This window comes from Rhinolophus hipposideros (genome assembly GCF_964194185.1).
Source record: "Rhinolophus hipposideros genome assembly, chromosome: 10".
Taxonomy (NCBI): domain Eukaryota; kingdom Metazoa; phylum Chordata; class Mammalia; order Chiroptera; family Rhinolophidae; genus Rhinolophus; species Rhinolophus hipposideros.
Window position 1 is genome coordinate 7,283,421 of NC_138056.1, and position 20,559 is coordinate 7,303,979.

A 20,559-nucleotide genomic window follows, 5' to 3' on the forward strand; every position below is an offset into this window, starting at 1 on the left:
TGCACAGGCTGGCCCCTGCCTCAGGCCTTTGCACAGGCTGGCCCCTGCCTCAGGCACTTTGCACAGGCTGGCCCCTGCCTCAGGCCCTTTGCACAGGCTGGCCCCTGCCTCAGGCCCTTTGCAAAGGCTGGCCCCTGCCTCAGGCCCTTTGCACAGGCTGGCCCCTGCTTCAGGCCTTTGCACAGGCTGGCCCCTGCTTCAGGCCTTTGCACAGGCTGGCCCCTGCCTCAGGCCCTTTGCACAGGCTGGCCCCTGCCTCAGGCCTTTGCACAGGCTGGCCCCTGCCTCAGGCACTTTGCACAGGCTGGCCCCTGCCTCAGGCCCTTTGCACAGGCTGGCCCCTGCCTCAGGCCTTTGCACAGGCTGGCCCCTGCCTCAGGCCCTTTGCACAGGCTGGCCCCTGCCTCAGGCCCTTTGCACAGGCTGGCCCCTGCCAGGATGTGCTCCTCACAGCTGGCTTCCTCTGTTCAGCAGGTGGTGCGTGACTCCTAGATCAGCCCCCACCCAACTGTCTGCCACTCTCTTCCCTTTTGTTCCCTTCACAACCTCTGGTGCTGACTATAATTTTTGTTTAAGTTTATTCTCGTTCTAGTGTTTCTCAACTAGATGATGAGCTAGAACCCCTGCTAGATGATGAGCTCTGTGCCTGCAGGGCCTTGCCCGTTGGTGTCCCAGAGCCTGGCACATAGTAGGGGCCGCATGCATGTTTGTCAAATGACGGAAAAGCTGAGATCTGGCCTCACAAGGGAGGTTGGAAGAAAGAGGGCCAGGCCCAGGGGCTGGGGGTTGGGGGAACACCTTCCAGCTCCCCAAGCCTGGCTGGTGGCCTCTCAGGCATTTGAGACCAGGACGAGGTAAATGGAGGTCAGGGGCACGTGTCAGCAGCGGCCCCCAGACGCACACAGCAGCGTTTGTGCCTGCTCAAAGTCACTGCTGTCACCGCTGTGCCTGAGTGCAGGCCTTTCCCTGGCCCAGTAACCTGCTCAGCGCTTTCCTCAGGTCACTGAGTCTCCTTACTAGTGGCCCAGCCCCCGCATGGTGCCCCCTCGCCTCCCTCAGTGCTCCCCCACCTCAGGGAAAAGCGGAGGCAGCTCCTATACCACCTCCTGCCATCGCCCTTGGACCAGCCCTGTCTCCTGCACACACCTCCACACCATGTCCTGCCTCCCGAGGGCTCTTTAAGGTGGGCTCTTCTGCAAGGCCCAGTGGACGAGAGCCTGGGTTTCAGAGCCAGGCAGACCCCATGTGGCTAGCTGAATGACGCTGGGCACAATCCATATTTAACCTGTTCAGTGTGTTCAGTAATGGTTAGCAGGCACCCGCTGTACGCCAGGCTCTGTGCTGGGAGCTGGGGACACAGCTGTGGATGAGACACAGAGTAGAGGGATGGGGTAGTGAGGTAGGCACTCATCTGGGAGGTGAAGATGCTGGAGGCAGTGATTCATAGGCCCCGGGAGGGCGTAACCAGGGACTAACTCGCTCTAGACCTGATGTACTCCTCAAGGCTGACTCCCAGGGTGGGGCGTGGTGAGGGTATCTTCCAGGCAGAGGTACCAACCCATGGGGCCGGAGGCAATGGAGCAAGTTTGATCACCTGGAGTGTGGCTGAGGAAGAGATGGAGGGGAGGAGGGAAGAAATGAGGGGATGAGTCAGTGGGGTCCATGGGCCTGGGTATGCTAGGGACCGGTTCTTTACCCTGAGAGCCAAGGGGAGCCGTGGGAGGGTTTGATCAGAACACTGGGATAAAATAGAAGATGCTCAAATCTGCACTGTGAGAAGATCGTTCTCCATGGCTCAGCACTCCCACCTGTAAAATGGGCCAGCAATGATATCTTCTTACTTGGCTGGTATAAAGACAAACATATTAACATTATATATTAAAACATTTTCTTTAACCTTAAAGTTCATTTTGTTCTTCTAATTTTAAAAGAAATTGTAACATTTGTGTGGGTCCCTAAAAGTATTATGGGCCCAAGACACATGCCTAGGCCCTCCAATGAGGTGTCATCGCCAGGGGCAGGGGGCACGGACTGGGCAACCAGAAGAGGAAGAGGTGTCTGTGTGCCCCAGGGCCTCCCTCGTCCCCCCTCACCTCTGCCTCCCCCTCATCCCAGTTCTTACAGCCCCTGTGGTCCCCCTTCAGCTGCAGAGAGTCAGGCCCAGCCGACCTTGACCTTGTCCTTCCTAAATACCCCGTGGTGCCATCCTGTCCAGGGAAGTGCTCTGACCCATTGGGCCCTGCCCCATCCACGGCCCTCCCCAGATGCCTTTCTGTCTTTTCTCTGACGGTGCACAGCGTCCCTAAGCCTCAGCTCCCAGGCCACCTCTGTGAAGCCTAACCAGTCTGCAGGCTGCACAGCTCTTGTAACTTCCCGCCATGGTGTTTACATGTTTCCTCCCTCCTCCTCCCAGGGACGGTATCTGGTTCATCTCTGTATGCTAGGTGGCACCTGGCACATGGTTGGCACCCAATTAAATGTTTTGTGTAGAGTGAAGAGGGGATCACCCGGGTCTGCCTTCGCCGTGGGGCCTCCTCTGACCTATAGTGACAATGGCCAAGCATTCACCCTTTCATTGGGCGGTGGCCACATGCCAGCCCCTGAACCAGGTCGGGAGCTGGGGCACAGACTAGGGGAGTAATTCCACCCTGCCCACAGGGACAGCAAGTGCTCAGGGTGGAGGAAGGGCTGGGTTTCCTCAGAGGAGGTGCACCAGGCCTGAGAAGGTGTGGAGTGGACAGAGGGCAAAATGGGGGCTTGGGGGTGTGCGCTGCATGCGTAAGGAAAGCCTGGCAGAATGTGTGGGAGATGGGGAGTAAGGCCCCAAGGCCCCTCCAGGCCCTGGCCCAGTAGACCACCATCAGGGGACAGAATTCGGCAGTGATTGGTGAAGAGGGGTGCAAACCTCATTTCTACCCCAAGGTCATAGGCCCAGCACTGAGGCTCGGAGCCAGTTAATCAAGTCTAGTGGAGCATGGCGTGGGCCTGTCTTCCGGCCGGGAATGCGGCTGGGCTGGACCACCTCACGCTGCGGTGGGGACCAACAAGTGGACTCGGTGGCAGTTTTTAGACCAGGCACCCCCAGCTCCCAACATGCTCTCTCTGTCCCAGGAACCTACACCCCCAAAACTCCGAATAAGCCTCTTGCCTGTACCCAGGCCCCCAAGGCGAGGCCTGGACCTAGCTTACCCAGCCCCTCAAGAGCTCAAAGACCCCTGCTTTTTGCTGGGGCAGGTTTGGGTCCCTTGGGTGGGGCTGAGTCAGAAGCCCTGGCTTGGACTGGAAGTCCAGTGCTTGTCCCCATATCATGCCATGTGGCTGCTCAGCCATCACCATGTCTCAGCAAGAAGGTGTCAGGAACCTTTTCAGACACAGGGAGAGAGAGCCGGGGTGAAGAAAATGCACACTGACAACCAGCTGTCTTGTCCAAGCCCCTTTCCTCACTCCCCAGCCACTCTGTGAGCCACAGTTTCCTCATCTGAGAAATGGGCTAATGACCAGTTGTGATTTAGAGCCTCGAACACAACTGAGGGGAGCATGAAGGGGTTAACAGCAGAAGGGACAGAAGCTGGACACTCAAAGCCAGCATTAGGGGTATTAGCATTAGAGGTGGGAAGAGCCAACCCTGGCCTGGCAAGCCGAGCAGCAAGGCCTGGGACCATCCTGCTTAGGGTGAGCGTCTGGGTGATTTACCCAAGAGATGGCCTGTTGGTGTCTTTGGCACTGCCCCCCTTTTATAGTGTCCTCCCCAAGCCTCCAGACCATTCACCCGGGCAGCCTACCCCAGCTGTGAGAGCCTTGGGCAGCCTTACGGGGGCACCATGTGGCCAGGCATCCAGGCCCGTGGGGAGAGGGCCAGACAGGGGCCCAGGGGAAAGAGCATGGGAGGAACTGGCTGCAGACCACTGGGTCGCTGCCCTTCCCCCTGAGTCCCTACCCATGGGACTGCCAGGTGTGGTGGGCTGGAGGCAGGGGACACTGCAGACTAGACTCCTAGGATACCTGCTGAGCTGGGAACAGGCCCGTGACCAAGTCCTCTGTGCAGCCCAAGTCTGAGCCCCAATGCCAGCCCCACCTGCCCTTTCCCACCTGTGGCAGTTAAAGCCACCTGGCCAGCCCTTCCTCCAGCTCAACCTGATGAAATCGTTCCTCTGCCCCAGGCCCACCACCTTGGACCCTGGATATCCTGGCCTGGTGGACATGGGACGGTTCACCCTAGTTCCCTCATCTGGGCGGGGGCACACACTGGAGTTTGGGGGGTGCTGGGCAGGTAGGGGGTTGGCGTCTCCTTCCAACAGGGGCCTGCAGAGCAGCAGGTCAGCGCCCCCTCCCCTCCCGCCCCTTCAAGGCTAGCTGCCAGCCCATTTGGCACTAAGCCCTCTGAGCAGGAGCCAGCTCATTTGCCACGGGTGTTAATTAAGAGAGAGAGAGGTGATGGGGGAGGTGGAAAAGGGCGACCGAGGCCAGCTTCCAACAGCCGCCAGGACTACCCCAAGGTCCAAGGGGGCCGGGAGCTGGACGCCAGCGACCTGAGATGCCCGACCTCCCCCACTGTCTCCAGGGCAGGGCTGTCCAGATGCCCAGCCCCTCAGTTCTGCAGCTAGACCTACTGGGGTGGGGATGGGACCTACTGTGTGCTCTGCAGGGGCTGTGGAGTAGGCAGGCCCCCCGCCCTGGCCTGGAGGAGAGCCTCCCTGTGACCGTCCCTCTGGCAGTCTGCCTTGAGCTCGGCCTACTTTACGGTTTGGCTTTGGAGTCAGACAGACCCAGGGCCAATCTGCTACTGCCATGTACAACTCAACGACTGAGCCTCGGTGTTCTTATCTATAAAATGGGAGCTGTAGCCCCTTCTTTGTGGCTTTGTTATGACAGTGAACAGGATCATTTGTGTGAAGCTCTCAGTGTGTGCCTGGCAAATAGCCCTCACTCTGTCATTGAAATGTACGCTCCTGGGGCAGTGGCCACAGCCAGGCCTTTTGCAGGCCCAGCTTCTCAGCGGCCTGCATGTGTGCCTGGGGTCCTATGGTGGTCCCTCCCCTGGTCTTGCTCAGCTCTGGCTCTGGCTGCCTCACCCACCTCACCCGAGATCCCTGCAGACCTCCAGCCCTGCTCTGGGAGCTCCCAGCCGCTCCTTGCCTCTCCATCTTAATTAGCTGCTTGTATTAATCTTGCAAGTAACGTGGCAACTTACAGCCTTGGGTTTTTGGGCTGTGGAATTAATTATTCCCTAAGCGAAGAGCTGTCAGCTCTGGGAGACCAGCCACTCAGAGCCGCCGATACCTCTTAGCAGCGTCCGTAGCTTCCGCACGGCATCCGGGGCCTGCCACCTGGCTGGCCGGAAACGGCCCCCGCTCCTGGCCCTGGCTCTGCTGTGTGTTCCCCGCCATATACAGGGGCTGCAGCAGGACCTGGGGAGGTAGGGTGGGTGCCAGAGTGGTGAGGAGCTGAAGGCCCTCCCTGGAAGCCAGGGCTCCTGGGCCCGACGGGCTGTGGCCCAGCCGGTCTCCCCACCTGGGCAGCACCTGGGCGTGGGGATGACGTGGCCTATCCCACCATCACCTGTGCTGATTAGCGTCCTCAGTTAACGCAGAAGCAGCTGTGTGACCAGAAGCTGGAGCCCACCCCCCGGGGAGGGGGCACTGACCCGCACAGTCCCGACATTCTGGAGGAGAGACTGCCAGCTTCACTTTGTCCCCACGTCGGCCCCATGGAAAGACAGGAGGGGGTGGCCGGCCAGGCAGAGCAAGCAGGACAGGGCAGTCACAGGGGCCGGAGCTGAGGATCCCAATCTCTCCCTTGAACTTCACACTAACCCTGTAAGGTGGCCTTTTCTTCCTGGGGGAAACTGAGGCCCAGAGCAAAGTAGCTTAAGTCAGCCATCTGTTGAACCCAGCTTTGGGTCCAGGCCCAGTGCTCCGGGCCGTCCCTGTGCTGCCCGGGGTCGGGGTCTTTACATCACACTTGGTCGTCTGTTAAGCGCCCCAGCCCTGGTTCACAGTCTCATGTTCTCGCCCCCCACACATTCCCTGGGCAGCACTTAACCATGGCTATTTGTTTCCTAGTGACTTCAAGTCTGTGTCCCTCTGCAGCCTGTGAGCCCCCAGCGCAGCGACCAGGGCTGCCCTCTACACCCCATATCTGTGCACCATGCCTAGCATAGACGGGCCTCAGGAGACACTGTTGGGTGAAAGAATGATCGAATGGAAGGACTAGTGTGGCCGCGGGTCATCTGCCACTCTAGACCCCATATGCGGCTGCTTCCTGGGTGAGCGGGCAGGACCCTGGTGGCTCATTGGCCCTCCCTCACCGCCATACAAACGCCAGGCACATTAGACCTCAGTGGGAGAGGAAGTCCAAGGACCCTCCACCTCACCCTTATCTGACCCTGCCTCAGAGGAGACCCTATACCCAGAGTCTGAATGTGCAGCCCCCATTTCTCCTCTCCACACACCCACCTGCCCTACCAGCCACTCCCCGACTGACTGGCCTGTTTTCTCTCTTGCAGCCAACAGCTCCCTGCTCGGAGGCGGAGGCGGTGAGTGGACCCTCCCTGTGGTCTGGGGGCACGGGGGATGGGGGTGGTGGTGGCAATGCTTCTCCTTCCACGGCTGCTTCTCTCGCCCGGGCCCCTTGCCCACTGACCCAGCTCCCTGCCGTCCTTCACTGCCGCAGCCCTCCCCATTTCTCCATCTCTGCCCTTCTTCTCTGTCTCCCACCCTCTCGGCCTTGCCTGGTCTGCGATCAGTGTAGACATAGCAGGACATCTGGATGACAGGCCTCACTTCCTCACCACTGGGTGACCCAGGCAGGTCCCCATCCTCTGAACAGAGGCCTCCTGGCCTATAACTAGGGGCTGGGGGGAACATATGAGGTTTAAAAGGGCCCAGGCTGGGAACTAGGAAGTCACAGGTGTGATAGGAAAAGCCCAGCCCTGCCCATGCCCCTCAGGTGCCCTCAGCATGCCCTATGCCCCTTTGCCCTCAGTTTTCCCACCTATGAGGGAAAAAATTGTCATCTCTGCTCTGCCCCAAAACTGTGCAGGGTGGCCTCACGGCCAGGCCAAGGTCTCGTGACGTCAGGGAGAGCTCTGCCAACTGCTAAGCCCTCGAGAACATTTGTGTATTCACAATTGTTAATGACCACCATGAGGCAGGCGTTTCAGCTGGACCAGGTGGGCTGGAAGGCGGAGGTCAGGGTGGGCTGTGCGGTCAGGCCAAGGTCAGCAGGTGCTGTAGGGTAGGGGGCAGTGACTGTGCTCCCAGGGCCTGCTTTCCCTGGCCAGCCCTGCCCAGGCTGCCCCACCCGCCCCTTACCCCAGCCCCTGGGCCGCGCGCTGGCTGGGCTGCCGGCTGTCTGCACAGGCAGCAGGATGATTGGTGAGGCAGGGGGCAAGGGTTAATGTGCCGTCGGATAAATCCCGGGGACCATGTTTACGGCAGCGGTGGCGGGGTCCAGGCCAGGTTTTAAAAGGGGGGAAAATAAAAGGGGCAGTGAAGGTCAGAAATAAATATGAGCAACACTAAGAGCTGTCAGTGACCGGCCCGGATGCGGGGGGTGGGGGCTTTCTGTTTGTGGCAGGAGATGTTTTCCCTCCCTCTCTCCCCACTTCTCCTCCAGCCGTCCCTGTGGAGGTCACAGCTACCCTGGAGGCCTCACAGAGTGAGGGGGCTTCACTGGAAGCCAGGGGCCCATAGAAAGGCCACCTGGGACCCTCTTCCGAAGCCTGTCCTTATGGAGGACTTGGGGACCCTATTGATCCGATGATTCCTGCTATGTGCTGCCCACAGCTACCCCTCTCCTTTGTCTGTTCATTCATCACCCAACGATTGTGTTCCTACTGAGTGCCGGCCTCTGAGCTGGGTGTGGGGACAGGTCCTCCAGGCACCAGAGGGCCCTGGTCTCTGTCCTCCCAGAGCTCACACTCCGGATGAGAGCATACACCATTACACAGGGTGGTCTGTGTGGGGTGGGAGGGGCACTGCTCACAGGCATGATGGGGGCTCAGCGAGAAGCACCTAACCTGGCTTGAGCATCAGGAAGGCTCCTGGAAGGAGCTGGCACCTTCACTGGGACCTGAGGGATAGATAGGAGGGAGCCAGTGAAGAGCGGTGGGAAGGGTATCCTGGGCAGAGGGAACAGAGGGAACAGTGCAGGTGAAGCCTGAAGTCAGGGAGAGTGTCGGGGGCTGGGGGAGACTCAGAAGATCAGAGAGGTTGGTGCCCAGCCAGGAGGAAGGGAGGCAGGAGGCGATACAGGAGTCTGAGACCACATGAGGAGCTGGATTCTTAGCCATTCAAACCCCGAAGCAAAGGACCACGAGAAGTAGAAGTTGTGGGCCTTCTAAACCCTAAGTCAGGTCACACCCCCGTCGGCGCAAAACTCTGCCAGGACTCTCACCTCACTCAAAGCCAAGGCTAAGGTCTACACAGTCCCCAGCCACCTCTCAGACTCCCTACCACACTGCCACCCCTTCCTCTGTGCCAACCACACTGGCCTTTGCTGAAACAGGCCGGGTCTGCTCCTGCCTCAGGGCCTTTGCACTGGCTGTTCCCTCTGCCCAGAATACTCTTCCTCAGATAGCCATATGGTTGATTCCTTCACCTCTTACACGTCTTTACTTGTATGCCACCTTCTCCCTGAGGCCCACCCTGCCTGCTCTGCCCCATCCTGCCTTTCCTGGCTCCTCCTGCTGCTCTAGTTCTTATTTTTCTTAGAACACCTCTCTCCTGACCTGCCATATAATTTACCTGTCTACTAAGTTCATGTTTACTGTCTGTCTCCCCATTGAGAACAAAAGCTCTGAGGGAATTACTGTATCTCCAGCACCTGAAACTGGGTCGGACCCATACAGCAGGTGCTCAATAAATGTTTGTTGAATGAATGAATGAACTCAGGTGATGGCAGGGATGGCTTTAGATGTTAAGAGAAGGACTTGCTGATGAGGGCAGTGGGAGCCACTGAGGTTTAGGCAGGGCAGGGAGTGGCGCATAGATGGCCTGCTGACCTCACTCTGGGAAGTCAAAGGGCACTTGCTGTAGCCAGACTGAGGGGGAGGCCCATGGGGGTCCTTCTAGCTCCCCTTCCTTTGTCATTGAGGGTGACAGGATGCTAGAGCAGGCCCCAAGTGCAGCCTGACTGACACAGAGATGGATGGGGTGAGCCAGGACCTGGGAGGAAGTGGGCCCGGAGTCTAGCCTTTTAACGCTGGCTGAGATTTATGGAGCCGCCGCAAGTACTCGCTGAGGCTGTCACTCTGCTAATGTGATTGGAACAAGGTGGAGGTGTTAGGGAGGGGCTGGGGTAGGCATGAGGCTGGAGCTGGTGGGGGCCTGAAACCAGCTTGGGGCTGGAAGGGAGAGGGCCCCAGACCTCCAGGGCATCTCTGCCCTCACGTCTGCCACCTGTGCCCTGCACTGCCCCCAGTCATCCAGTCCACCCAGCCTTCACCCACGGACCTACCAGCGTGGGGCACACAGGCAGGAGTAGCGTAGGACTAGGGTCCCTGGTCCCCACTTGACTGCCCAGATAGACCCATCTTCCCATGGGATCCCCTAAGGTTCTGCCCTCTTCTCCTGAGTCTACCCTGAGGAGTTCAGGCCTCTACCCCCCCCCCAACCCCCCCCCCCCCCCCCCCGTCACCACCCATTTACCTACCTACCCCCCACCTACCCATCCATCCATCTACCCAGCCTCCTCCCGTCATGCCCCACCCTCCTACCCACCCCTCGAGGCATTTAATGGGCACCAGTCCCATTCAGCCCGCCCCGCCCACATACTGCTCCTCTCACCTGTTCTGTGCCTTTTCCCACATCATGAGCCCCTTGAATGGACTTGGCTTCTCTTTGTTCTCATTGTCTGTCTCCCCACTAGAATGTTCTCTCCCCAGGAGCAGGGTTCTAGGGGATTTTGTGAGGCAGTTAGTTGCATGCTCTGTGTGCTGGGCCCGGCCCTTGCTGGGACACAGGTCTAACTGCCCCGGGGTGCCCCTCCAGTCCTGGGTGTAGAGGGACAGCAGGCAATAAACCAGTGGGGCTTGGGGCAACTATCAGCTCAGAAAGGGGCCCTCAAAAGCGGAGCCAGAGGCTGGCCTACAGGGCTTTCATGTAGTGAGCCTACAGTTTTTACTGCAAGTATGTCCTGGTTCAGGGTGGGAGAGGACTGTGGCCTCTGGGGAGCAGGGAGGGGAGTCTGCTGGACACCCCTAACCTCAGAGAAAGCCCCCAGAAGCTGCTGGGGCCAAAAGGACTTAATCCATAGGGTCCAAGGGTTCCTGGGCTTGCCTCACCCTGGGGCTGGGCCCCCACCAGCTCCTAGGGCCAAGCTTGGAAGCTAGGTGGTTCTGGCAACAGTGAATCTTGGGGAAGCCCCCTACTCCCCATTCTTTCCCAGGGCTCTTTCTGAGTGTGTGTGTATGGTGGGGGGGACCTATGTCAAACACTGAGACTCCGGATTTGGCTCTGCCCTCGGAGACCCATTGTGGTAGAAGGCTTCCCAGTAGAAGGGGCATTTGACTTGGGCCATGAAGGCTGAATAGGAGCCCAGCAGGTCAGCAAGGTGAGAGACCTGCGGCAGGGAGCCCTGATGGCGCTGGGGCAGCCACCCGGTGTCTGGCCAAACCCTTAGGCCTAGAGACCGCCAGGCCCACTCTGGCTCCCCCACCTCCCTTCTGGAGAGCCTTTCACTGGCTCGATAAAAAAAATTTTTTTAAACATTCTCCTATTGTATGGTAAGAAGGGAGGCGGGCCCTAAATCAGCATGGGAATCGACAGGGCCCAACGCGTGTCTCTCCTGTTTATTAGGACTGAAATGTTTACTCGGCGATAAGGAGCCGGCTTTCGCGTGGAGATTTGTGCGCTCTTTTTCAATTACCCCTCGTCTTTCTCTGCCACTTTTGCACTAAAGGGATAATAAATGTATCGGAGCGTTTCAATTATTCATCTAAATCATGACTGCGCCTGCCATGGCCAAGCTTTAGTGACAGATTAATTCAGGGCCTCCTTCCTCTGCTTGCGTGGCCGCCATCTCTGCTCCCGCCTGGCCACTGCCCTGAAGGGCCGTCATGAGGGGTGGCTGGGTTGGGGTGAGGCAGGTTCCTGGCAGGCGCAGGTGGTCGGAGCAGAATGGAGTCCCAACCCATCCCACACACTCACTGCCAGCGACACCCCTCCATTCCGGAGGTCCGCCCTACCCAAACCTGCAGGAGCCAGCACATGCCTATGAGGGTGCAGGCCACTCTGCTCCCCATGCCCACGTGGCATGTCCGTGCGTGTGTCCCATCACCCCAGGGTCTTAGGCATCTCCTGCCCAGAGGAGTCTGAGTGGCTCAGCTTCCTCATAGCTCTCTCCTGGTCCCGGGCTATTGCACGTGCTGCTGCTGTGCTGAGGGCTTCTCTGCCTCCCCACCACAATCCTCCTGCCAAGTTCTATCCCTGGCAGGCCTGCCTCTCAGACCACCCCTCACCCCTGCTCTATTTACTGAGGGCCTGCCACACTCCTGGCACTGTCCTCAGCACTGGGACATGGCAAGCCCTGCCCCTCTTGGAGCATGCTTAGGCATTGTTGCCCTTGATAATCAGACTCCCACTTGTGTGGTCATTTAAGTACCAGCTGCTTCCAATCAGACCACCCCCTAAGGGACACGCACAGGCACCTGTCTGACCACCTCCTGGCAAACAGTCAGTGCTTGGTGCAGACCTACGTGTGGACGCGTGGACCGGCTGTGCCCAGGCCTGTGTGCACATGCGCACAAATCCCTCCTCCCCCACCACAGTGGTCCCTCACCATGGGCAGAACCTGCCACCCCGGGCCCACTCTCTTCTTCACACAGGCACCCATGACCCTGGGGGGCAAGTGGCTCTTCTCTCTCCCTCTCTCTCTCTCTCTCTCTCTCTCTCTCTCTCTCTCTCTCTCTCTCTCCTGTTTTCGCTTGCTCTCTGTTCAGACAGGCCGGCCAGGGAGGATTAGCAAGGCCTCTAAGGATTGTGCCCTGTTCTCTTGCCATCCCAGGGCCCCTGCCCAGCACTGTCTCCCATCACCCTGTGATTGCTTCCTAGGCCGCTTGGACAGGGCTCTGCTCCAGCTGCTCCGATTAGCCGGGCCTGGCACCATGGGCAGACCTTGTGGCCTCCAAGCCCCCGCAAGGCCAGGCTGTATGTGGCCGGCCCCTTTCTGGGCTGGGCTGGGCTCAGAGAAAGCAGGTGGCCCTAAGGGCCAACCAGCCAGTCCAGAAACTCAATGAGCACCACTGTGTGCCAGGCTGGGACGGGTGGTATGTGGGGCAGGGCGTGGCCGGAGGGGTTGTCTGGGACAGGGCTGTGCTGCTGGGAAAGGCATCTGGGATGAGGGAACAGCAAAGGGCCCCAGAGGCCCAGAGGGTGTCTCAGACCATGTCCCTTGCCTGCTCAAAACTTCCAATCTCAATGGAGTCAATTCTGAGCTTCCTGCCGCTGCCCACCAGGTCCCGCTGCCATGCTGAGCCCTCTGTCTGGACCCCTCCTACCCTGACCTTCCAGAAGGCAGTTCTTTCTTGTCATTTTCTTATGTCTGCTCAGATGCCACTTCCTTAGGGGGGCCTTCCCAACCACAAAACAGCACCCACCCTCCCCCTCTTGTCAGCTCTGTTCTCACAGGTGACATTGGAGCCGTGCTTCCCCTCCCTCCGGCAGGGCCTGGTGTGCCCTACAGACCCTTTCCACTGTTGAATGCCAGTGGGTGAGAGGGCCCACAGTCCTAAGGTGGAGGCTGGAGGGAGCCCCGGCCTTGCTTGGAGTTGAGGATTTTATTTCATGGACTTGTGGGAACCCTTGGGGGGTTATGAGCAGGGGAGTGACAGTGCCCTCCCCAAGTAAAGTCTCCAGGCCTCCCTGCCACCCCTGCGTGGATGCCAGGGCCTTGCTGAACCTCTCTCCCTGCAGAACCCTCACCACTTGGTATGGGATGGACCATTAGCGTCCCCCTTTTGCAGGTGAGGAAATCCAGGTCTCAGATCCCTAGAGCTGAGTCGTGCTCTCTACCTCTGCCCCTCTGCTGGCGCTCCCTGGGCAGAAGGGCTAACTGGACTCAGTCTCCTGCAGGGACTCTAGGAGGCCTGTGGAGCCCGTGCCCCGCCCCCAGTGGGCAAGATGCCGCCAAGCCCCGGCATGCAGCTGCCATGGGGATTTTTAATAACGGGAGTGATTTTTGCATGATGAATGAGGCACTGCCGTTGTGTACATAATGAAGCCCTAATGTTTTCAAATCCCCATTTAAGGAGCTGATCTCACCCCGTAATGAATTTCAGATCACATCACGGCGCTGTCGTCCATCCATCTTCTCCCTGGGGCGCCCACCCGCCTTGGCACCATGAGGGTGGGGCCTGGTGAGGGTGGGGCTCTACATCCCCTGATGGACAGATGGGCTGAGCCCAAGCCTAGCACAGAGCCAGGGGCTGGCATAGGTTTGTTGATTGAATGAGTGACCAGAAGGGTATGGGCAGAAGCACAAAAGCCGTTCTGGTGCTGCGGCATCTCCCAAGACTCTAGAGCCTAGGAGAACAGAGATGGAGAGTGCAATGCGGGCCGGGAGAGAAGGGGGCACAAGGCCCCTGGGCAGGTCATTTATCCAGGTTTTATGGCTGGGCCTGCTCTCTTCAGGGTTAGGGGCTTGGGATACGGGAGCTCAGGCTTCTTGACCCAGCTGGTACCCTGTCAGGGGACCAGTTTCCCCATCTGCCCAGTGAAGCCTGGCCCCTTTCAGTCCTGGCACCTGGGCAGCATCACGGTGACTGCAGGGGCTCGTCTCAGGCCCGGCTCCCCGGTGACTGGGCCCAAACCCAGGTGTCTTCCTGCACTCGAGGCACAGCCCTCCTCCAGCCCCGACACCTCCCGCTCACGCCCAGGGCTTTTTTGGGGACATCTCCCCCAAGTAGTGCAGCCCCTCCCTCTGGTAAAGGAGGCCCCAGAGCATGAGGGGCACAGTAGTCTTCTGTCTACAGTCTATGGCGGGGCCTTGGTGTCCCCATCTATAAAACGGGGTGACGTGTGATAAAGTGCAGGGTACTTTGGGGCAGTGTTTCACTGAACACTATGCCAGCCCTGGAGGGAGGTGCTGTCACTGATCTGTACCGATGAGTAAACTGAGGTGCAGAGAGGTGAAGTGACACGGCGAAAGGGTGGAGGGACTGGGGGAGGGCACTTGGGTCTCACTGGGCTGGGTCTGCTCTGTCACCGGGAGCCAAGCCCTCACAGCCCCAGCAAGCTCAGTCAGAGGCGCACCCCCCACAAGGGGGCCCGCAGGCCCATCCTCTCCCTCCCCTGTTCCGGGGCTGTCAGGAGCCTGGGAAGAGCAGGGGAGGGGGAGGCCTGCTCAGGCCTCACCACCCGCACCTGCTGAAAGGGGCTTTGCCTCCAGGAACTCGCATCCCTGTTCCGGCGACGCGGGCTGCTGAAGCTGCTTTTTGTTTCTGCTGTCCTCGAACTGGAGATGGTGGACAAGTTACTAAATCACCCTGGCCTTCCATTCCTCCTGCCCCCACCCCCTGCCGCCTCTCAGCATCTCAGTCCTCCCCACAACTCTGAGGCTCAGAGAGGTTAAGTGACTTATCCAAAGCTACCAGCAAGCTTATAGGCAGAATTTCTAGGAAGAGAAATCCTAGAAGGGGCACACAGGGGCCAGACCCACCGGACAGTGGAGGGAGAACGAGGGAATGGGGAAGATGGACGGGCAGGCCCAGGGCCCGTCAGGGTCTCCTGCCCTCTGGTGGGGCACAGCTGCCCCCTCTCCCCCAGGCCATAGGCCTCCTCCTGTTCCTGTAAATAATTAATTAGGCCCTGCTTGCTTGTTTGTTTAGCATGAGGAATGCTCTCCCACTGAGATGCATTTATTGCTGAATAAATTTAAATATCTAATCTTCCCTTCATGAATATTACAGCACCCTAAATAGCGGCCAACATATCCTAAGCGCCTTGGCAAATGGCCCCCACAGGAGCCTGCCTGTGTCCACCTCTGCTGGCTCTGCCCTCCCTGGTGTCCTTCCTGACCTGGACATGCGAGGGGCTGGCTGTGAGCTGAAGCCCTGGAAGCTGCCTGTGGGGTGTGAGGCCACGCTGTTGGCAGGAGGGCTGGTGGGCTCCCGAGCAGGGGCGCGGCGCTCATTTGCAGGGGTGAGTAGGCCCAGGAGGGTCAGGGCTGGAGCAGAGAGGGCAGACAGGACTCCCATACAGCAGCATCTGAGGAGCTCAGGAAGGAGGCAGAAGACATAGGGTGGCAAGAGGACCAGGACAGAGGGTCTCCAAGGCAGCCATGCTGGGTGGAGGTAGCTAGCGGTCAGCCTGTGGACGCAGCTGGAGAGTCAAGCAAGAGTGGCCCCAGAACTCTTAGCAAGGAGAGGTCCCCAAAGCAGTCCCTCTGTTGGGAGGGGGAAGTGTTGACATGGGGAGGGGGACAGGAGCCAGGCTGCAGGAGCTGGCAGTGAGGTATAAACAGCATCTTCCCAGAGCGGGTGAGGAGGGCAAGCGGGAGCCAGACAGCCAGGGCGGGAAGAAGGGTGGGGTGGGGAGAAACAGGCCCTTTCAGTGTCCTATAGGATGCAGAGTGGCCCAGCTGTGTGACTTTGGGCAAGTTTCTCATCCTTTCTGTGCCTCAACTTCTCTAAAGCAGGAAAAATAACAGCACCTCCTAGGTGTCTGTGAGCCTCAAACAAGAGGGTGGATGGAAACTGCTCGGCACCTGGTAGGTTCTCAGTAAGAGGCCAAAATGCAGGAGCCAGCTCCCGGAGCTCAGCGGTGAGGGTCGAGGCAGCGTGAGCCTTGGGCGGTCTTCAGGGGGAGGAAGGACCCAGCCTTGACCTGCTGGACAGGCTCTGAGGACAGCCCCGCCCCCCTCATGGCTCGGTCTCCCCAGGTTTTCTGCTGGCCAGGGTGGGTGGGGGTTAAGTTGGAGGTTTGATGTTTGTTTGGGTGTGACGGAAGGGTCCCGGAAAGGAACTGAGGGTTAACTGATGTGAACTGGGGACACCACCCTCCCCCCAGGCAGCCCAGGGTTAGGTGGGGAGGGGAATCATCCTTTTCTTGGATGGAGCCAAAAGAAGCCTCCTCCTTGAGTCTCTAAGGCTTAGCTTAGCCTAACATGAGCCCAGGACAGAGCCTGGGGTCAGAGCCAGGGGAGCTGCTGGTATGGTTGTGTGAACAGAGGAAGGGCGGCCCCTTTGGCCTCTGGCTAAAGCATCAGAGCTGGGAGGTCCCTCTGGCACTGAGAGGTGGGAGAGCAACAAGGCTGGTGTGTGGACAGGGAGGGAGCAGGCAAGAGGGGCCAGGCTGCTAAAACCCTGGCTGCCAGGCCAGGCTGGTGCCCAGAGCCCGTCCCTCAGCTCTGTTTTGGGGGAACTGCACAGTGGTCACAGGGCCTGGTCCTGTTCTGGACGCTGCTTGGGGGGTTTCCAGCCCCGGCCTCTGCCAGCTCCAGTTCCTCCCTACTACTCCCACCTCATGCCCCCAGGTCAGCCCCAAAAGCCTGGTTGCAGGCCTATCCAGTTCTGCAGGAAATATTAACTCCCTGAAACACAAATCTCAGTGAGCTCCACTTCCACATGTTCCCCCCTTGGGCCGAGGTCACCTGCAGGGCAGACAACACCGGGAGATGGCCGGCAGCTGGGTGCCAAGTGGCTGACACCACTGGGACAGGGCTGGGAGGCCCCCAGGAGAGCCAGCTCAGACCCCCCCTGTGCTCATCCCCATACATCCTGAACACCCTGAGCACACCTTGCCTGAACACCGGCCTCCCAACACGTGCTTGGGTGTACTCACACCAGGCACATGCCCAGACTGTCACACTAATAAAATGACAACTAACACTCACATGGCCTTCACTCATGCTGGGCACAGGTGTAAGCACCTTTCAGGAATGAACAGACCTAATCCTTCCAATAGCCGTATGAGATGGCTATCTACTATTATCCCATTTTACAGATAGGGCAGTTGAGGTCCAGAGAGATATGTGATGTGCCCTGGGTCACACATCTGTGACTGGTGGGACTGGGATTTGAACCTAGACTGCCCAGCTCCACAGCCCCGGCTGTTGCACACTGTGCTGGGTGGTCACCTGGCACCCCCACCCAGAGCAGATACCCTGCACATGGACGTGGCACTCTCTAGGCCGGGACACTCTCCCATGGGCTATAGCTGCCCTTATCCCTGCACTGGAGAGGAGGGGGTGGGGACCCAGTCCCAGAGCCTCTAGCAGGGTTCTCCCAACTCCTTTACCCCTCCACCCCCGCCCATGGGAAACTGGGAAATCGCCTGGTGCTAGCTCCAAGTGAAGTCACAAAATTAGGTTTAATTGGGCCCCACAGGGTACGAAAGAAGACAGGAGAGTCCAGCTGGTGTCCCTGGACCTGTGCCAAGATGTTGGGGATGGGGCTGTGATGGAGGAAGAAGGGCCTCAGTTTGCACATCTGTAAAATGGAGAAATGGTGGTCGTTTCCTGCTGCCCAGCATTGTGAGCACCCAGCAGCTGGTGCCCATGGAGCTCCTGGCACAGGCCTGGGGTGCAGTGGGAGCTGGGGAACTACCAGAGGTGGGTCACTTTCTCCTGGCCAGCATACCAACTCCACCCCTGAGGAGGGATCACTGTCCCTATTTTCCAGATAAGGCACTCTGAGAAGGGAAAGGACTTGCCAACGTGCCCCATTGTCACAGGCGATAAGGGAGGAGCTGGGATTTGACCCAGGCCTGCCTGAGGCCCAGACCGCCTCTCCAGCAGGGGCCTCTCAGGCTTTGGCACCAGGGCAAGATGGAGTTGAAGGAGCATCTCCTCCACGCCTCCCACAGCGCCCGAGTTGTTTACCTGGGCTCAGGTCCCCAGGGTCTCTGATATGGTCCCGGAGCCACCTTCGAATCAACAAGCCCAGGCCCGGCCCCAATTAAGCCAGATTCACTAACGAGGCGGCTCATTAAGGAGACCCGAGACTCCTGTGCAGCCAGAGCCCGCCCGCCCACCTCCCCGCCTTGGCGCAGGGAAGAGGCTGGAAGACCAGACTCAAGGCCCGACTCAATTTGCCTCTTGTAACTAAGTGGCCTCAATTTCCTCATCTGTAAAGTGGATCCTAGAGCTTGCGCGGCCACGAGGGGCCTCGCCTAGGGAGGTCGGCCTTGGGATTGGGTGCGTGGGTCGGCTGGCATACCCCAGCGGAGTCCAGAGGACGAACTTCCCCCAGGCCGGGTGCGGGTGTCGGTTCCCGCCTCCCTGAGACCTCCGCGTCCAGGAGGCCCCTGCCCTGCAGTGCCCCGGTCTCGCAGCCCGCAAAGAGCAGGGCGGGCTGGGCGCGCCCCCTGCCGGCCTCCCCGCGTCTCTTCCCGTCGGGGTCCGCGGCGGCCCCTCTGTGTCCTGGAGGAGACAGGTTCCCCAGATGGGAAACAATGTGGGGAGGTGGTGACGCGAGCGGCTGGAGGCCGCGGGAGAAAGGCGTGTTGCCGGGTGAGTCCCACACAGCCGAGGGGACTGGGACCATTCAGTCGTGGGCATCAGCCTTCTCCTCTGTAATATGGGCTCGGGCGGAACGCGGGGAGCCCATGGCTCACTGCCCCTCCTCTGCAGTGGACGGCTGCATTCACCGGGCCGCCGGGCCCCTGCTCACCGACGAGTGCCGGACCCTGCAGAACTGCGAGACCGGCAAGGCCAAGATCACTGGCGGCTATCGGCTGCCGGCTAAGTGTGAGTCCCGTCATCCCCTAGCTCTGTGGGGAGCAGACAGGGCGTTTTGTGTCATTTGGGGAGGTTAATGATGAGACCCCCACAGAATTGCTGGGGGCCTCCTCAGGGGGCACTTCTTAGCCGTAAGTTCCATGATCTGGCCCCTCCTCGTACACCCCAGGAAACAGGTGAAGGCGGGATGCGTGGAGGCTGGGGAAGGACGAGGACCTAAAAGGGGAGGGGCGAGCGGAGGGGGCGGGGCTTCGCGCACCTGTTGCACACGGATATGGGGAGTAGCCCAGCGCGGGCCTGCCCGTGTCTATCGAGGTGTGGGTTTGGGCTCCAGGGCACACCTGTGTACCCACATGGGTGGAGTCCTCCTCTGGGGAGTCTCGGAACTTGGGGGGTAGAAGGCCCGTTTCCTGTCCCCTCCAGGGCCCAGGCCGGCAGGGGGAGAGCCGAGGACCGCAGGGAGACTCCGGCCGGCCTGACCCCGTCGTCTCCTGCAGATGTCATCCATACGGTGGGGCCCATTGCCCACGGAGAGCCCAGCACCAGCCAGGCTACCGAGCTCCGCAGCTGCTACCTGAGCAGCCTCGACCTGTTGCTGGAGCACCGGCTCCGCTCGGCGGTGAGAGCACCGGGGGCGGGGCGAGAGGCCTGGAGCCGGGGTTGACGGCCCGGAGGGAGGACGGGGCGGAAAGTGACGCTGTCCCCATCCCCTCTCCCCTCCACCCCCTCCCAGGCGTTCCCCTGCATCTCCACTGGTGTGTTTGGTGAGTGGGGTCCTCGAAAGGAGGAAGGGCGGAGTGGGCGGGCCTAGACACGGGGAGGGGCGGAGCGGGGAGGGGCCGTGGAGTGGGAGCTTGGCAATTCGCGGAGCCGCGAGGGGGCGGGCCAGAGCCCGGACTTATTCTCTCCGGGTCCCCAGGCTACCCCAACGAGGCGGCGGCCGAGGTAGTGCTGACCGCGCTGCGCGAGTGGCTGGAGCAGCACAAGGACAAGGTGAGACCCGTGCCCAGTCGAGGGGACTGGACGGGGTGGGGTAGTGGGGTGCATTCCGGCCCCGCTGACCAGCCCCCATCAGTCATTTCTAAGAGCAAGGGTGCAGAGTACCTGGCCCAAGGGTCTCTGGCCATGCCAGCCTTCCCTGCATCCCCTCTCCTTCCCTTGGCCAGTTTCCTTTCCTGCGCATACAATGCAGCCCTCCCGTAAAGCCTAGCTCTAAGCTCTAAGCTCAGGGACGTCCCAAGGCCAAGGCAGGTGACCCTGCAGGACCAGGGGCAGTAATAAGATCTGGACCCACCCGGGAGAGGGTGGCTCCCGCTCAAACTGAGCAGGCCCTGGTGCAGGTGGACCGGCTGATCATCTGTGTGTTCCTGGAGAAGGACGAAAACATCTACCTGCAGCGGCTCCCCCACTACTTCCCCGTGGGTATGTACCTGCTGTGGTGTCGGCACCCCGGCCAGCCCCTGCCCCTCCCCACCCACCCTGCGCCAGGTTCTCAGTGTCCTCTGCCTTCCAGCCTGACTGCACCCCACCGCCCACCCTGTCCAGGACTGGTAAGCAGGGCCTGGCCCGCTGTGTGACTGCCCACTAACACACCCGCTCGCCCTCGGTGCTCACCCCCACGCATGGCGGCAGCCTGGGAGGCCCCGGGAAGCCCACAGCCCACCACTTCCTCTGACCTCTGCTCTGCCCGCAGACTTGCCGGGGCCTGCCAGACCTCGCTCCCAGCTCTGAAAGGTCTCGAAGCCTGCAGCTGTGCCTGGGCCTGGCTGCCCCGTCCTGCCCTCAGCCCCTCCCCCAGGAGCCTAATAAAGACCACCTTTGTTGCAGCTCCTGCTGTCCGAGCTTTGGCTGGGCTGAGGGAGGCAGCCCAGTGGGTGGGCA

The 20,559-nt window shown here is 60.0% G+C and overlaps 1 protein-coding gene across 5 annotated transcripts in view; it reads left to right on the plus strand.

Moving 5' to 3' along the window:
• Positions 1–20,504, plus strand: part of MACROD1 (mono-ADP ribosylhydrolase 1) — a 138,580-nt gene extending 118,076 nt beyond the window's left edge. Inside the window, exons 4-11 of one of the 5 annotated variants that reach the window (XM_081064506.1) lie at positions 6,506–6,535; positions 18,571–18,687; positions 19,176–19,297; positions 19,412–19,442; positions 19,598–19,671; positions 20,019–20,100; positions 20,192–20,228; positions 20,372–20,503. In XM_081064506.1, coding sequence (XP_080920632.1) covers positions 6,506–6,535; positions 18,571–18,687; positions 19,176–19,297; positions 19,412–19,442; positions 19,598–19,671; positions 20,019–20,100; positions 20,192–20,196 — 461 coding nt within the window. In that variant the 3' untranslated portion in view covers positions 20,197–20,228; positions 20,372–20,503. Of the gene's footprint in view, positions 1–6,505; positions 6,536–18,570; positions 18,688–19,175; positions 19,298–19,411; positions 19,443–19,597; positions 19,672–20,018; positions 20,101–20,174; positions 20,229–20,371 lie in introns of all 5 variants that reach the window. The other 4 variants (XM_081064503.1, XM_081064504.1, XM_081064507.1 and 1 more) reach the window with 4 other exon arrangements.
• The last annotated feature ends 55 nt before the right edge of the window (positions 20,505–20,559 follow it).